At 45.3% G+C, this 2500-nt stretch overlaps 1 protein-coding gene across 1 annotated transcript in view; it reads right to left on the reverse strand.

Annotated features, from left to right (window-relative positions):
* The window catches only part of LOC119583480 (alkaline phosphatase-like), an 11529-nt gene that overhangs the window by 3283 nt on the left and 5746 nt on the right, over nucleotides 1-2500 (reverse strand). The window contains exons 7-10 of the mRNA XM_037931988.1: nucleotides 2297-2402; nucleotides 1579-1780; nucleotides 1349-1480; nucleotides 872-1063 (exon numbers count right to left, since the gene is read on the reverse strand). Of these exons, the coding sequence (XP_037787916.1) occupies nucleotides 872-1063; nucleotides 1349-1480; nucleotides 1579-1780; nucleotides 2297-2402 (632 nt within the window). The remainder of the gene's footprint in view (nucleotides 1-871; nucleotides 1064-1348; nucleotides 1481-1578; nucleotides 1781-2296; nucleotides 2403-2500) is intronic.

The raw sequence follows: 2500 nt of genomic DNA on the forward strand, positions 1-2500 counted from the left end.
GATTATGATGATTATAATAATAATAATAATAATAATAATAATAATAATAATAATAATAATAATAATAATAATAATAATAATAATAATAATAATTACTATTATTATTATTGTTATTATTTTTTTATAACAATAATAATAATAACGACAGTCATTCACTATGATTAGCGAGAGCAAAAGAAAATATGATTTAGAAGTTCAATGAACATATAAATATAGAACAAATAAATCAATAATTTCGTTAATAAAGCAGAAAAAAGGAAGATCATACATGAAAAACCAGCCTGATTTAGGGAATCACTAATTCCGTGGCTGTAGCAGTGGGAATCTGGCGGCTGTTTTGCTCGCGTCCATGTAAATTGTAAGTCAAGGCCATCTGTTTATGTTCTCCTGTTACTCCTCTGCTGTGACTCAAATTCTTTTGAGGTATTATGCACTTAGGCTCATTTATCTCGTATTTCTTGCTCCGTCTTCGTTACGTTGTTGACTGACAGTTTGGGTGCTGGTTCGTGTTAATACTTTTGTTCTGTTTGTTCGTCTCTACTTCCCTGTATTGTCTGTCTGTCTGTCTGTCTGTCTGTTTGTCTGTCTGTCTGTCTGTCTGTATGTATGTCTATCTGTATGTCTGTCTGTCTGTCTGTATGTATGTCTCTATCTATGTAATAATCCATCTGTCAATCTCTCAGCATTTTTTATCTGTACATGTCTCTTTGTCCAGCTTTTCTAAATCTCTCTACCGCCCTCTCCCATCGATCTATGTCAGTCTCCCTCTCCCTCTACCCTTTCCTTCCTATTTCTCCATCTCCCTCTCCCTCTCCCAATTTCTTTCTCCCTCTCTCTCCTTCACTTCTCCTCCTTTCCTCGCCGCTCTTACCGCGCACGTCCGTCCCCCTCTCAGGGTAGCCATTGATGACGAGAGGTTGCGAATGGTCAGCGGTGACGATGATCAGCGTTTCCTCGGGATTAGTCATGGAGTCAGCCAAAGCAATAGCCTTCTCAAATTGCAGTGCTTCTTCCAGAGCAGAACGGTGCTCGTTCAAGTGGTGAGCCTTGTCAATGTTTCCTCCTGAAGTATCGGAAAGCTTTTTGTTGATGATATATAATAATGATGTATATATAATGAAGTTATACCTACAAAGGCTTAGTTTTCTATGGATAACGTTTTTTATAGATTATTATTAAGGGTACACTAATCTAAATATAGCAATTCAAATGCTCATACAGATGTAGTTAAAATTAATTGCTCTCAGAAATGCTAATACATTGTTGAGATTACGTATATACGGCATAAACCACTTTAAAAGAAAGTTAATATAGTGGGGTAGGAAAAAAAAACACTTGATACGCCTACCCTCGACGAAAAGGAAGTATCCATTGTTGTCCCTCTGCAGGACCTCGATGGCAGCGCGAGTCATCTCCTCCAGGGAAGGATTGCTCGTGTCCTGGTCAATGGCGAACGACATGTGGCTCCAGTCGAAGAGGCCTGGGAAGGAGCACGATGGGAGTTTTAGGACAAATGTGTGAGAGAGATTTCAGGCGCGCATAATCTTTGCAAAGGTTTTTTGATTTACGTGGTCTTACCCATAAGGTAATCGGTGTTGGCGGTGTCCACCTGTAGAAGGTCATTGCGGTGCCACACATATGAGGCGTTGCCAAGGACCTGCTTTTGGTCGATCCACGTCTGGATGAGGTTCTTGCCGTCGTCGCGTCTGCCTCCGTCGCCGCCCTCGGGGTCGTCCACGCCCTTCGGTGTGAGCTTTTTGCGTCCTCCACCGAGGATGACCTGAGGGAGGATGGCGTTCGTTTTCGTCTTCCGCAAAGACCTCTCTCTCTCTCTCTCTCTCTCTCTCTCTCTCTCTCTCTCTCTCTCCTCTCTCTCTCTCTCTCTCTCTCTCTCTCTCTCTCTCTCTCTCTCTCTCTCTCTCTCTCTCTCTCTCTCTCTCTTTCTCTCTGTCGATCCCTTTCTCTGTCTCCCTCCCTCCCTCCATTTCCCCTCTATCTCCCTCTCCCTCTACCTCTCCCTGCCTCCCCTTCCCCTCTCCCTCCGTCCCTTTCCCTGCCTCCCTCTATCTCTCTTTCTCCCTGCCTCCCCCCTCTCTCTCCCTGTCTCCCTCTCTCTATCCCTGCCTCCCCCTCTCTCTCCCTCTCCCTCCCTCCCCCCTCTCATTTTCCCAACACCCCCCTCTCCCTCTCTCTCTCCCTTTTCCCTGCCTCTCTCTCTCCCTCTCCCTGTCTCTCTCTCCCTCTCCCTATCTCTCTCCCTCTCCCTATCTCTCTCCCTCCCCCTATCTCCCCTCACCTTAATCTTCGATCCCGTGGGGCCGTACACCAGCTGCTCGGCGACGTCGTCACACTTCTCGGGGTCGCCGTTGACGTCGTTGATATCGTCGTCGTTTTCCCAGTGTCTGGGGAAAGATTACTCTTTAGGCAATGGTTTAATCTCTCTCTCTCTCTCTCTCTCTCTCTCTCTCTCTCTCTCTCTCTCTCTCTCTCTCTCTCTCTC

The sequence above is a fragment of the Penaeus monodon genome, chromosome 17 (genome assembly GCF_015228065.2).
Source record: "Penaeus monodon isolate SGIC_2016 chromosome 17, NSTDA_Pmon_1, whole genome shotgun sequence".
Taxonomy (NCBI): domain Eukaryota; kingdom Metazoa; phylum Arthropoda; class Malacostraca; order Decapoda; family Penaeidae; genus Penaeus; species Penaeus monodon.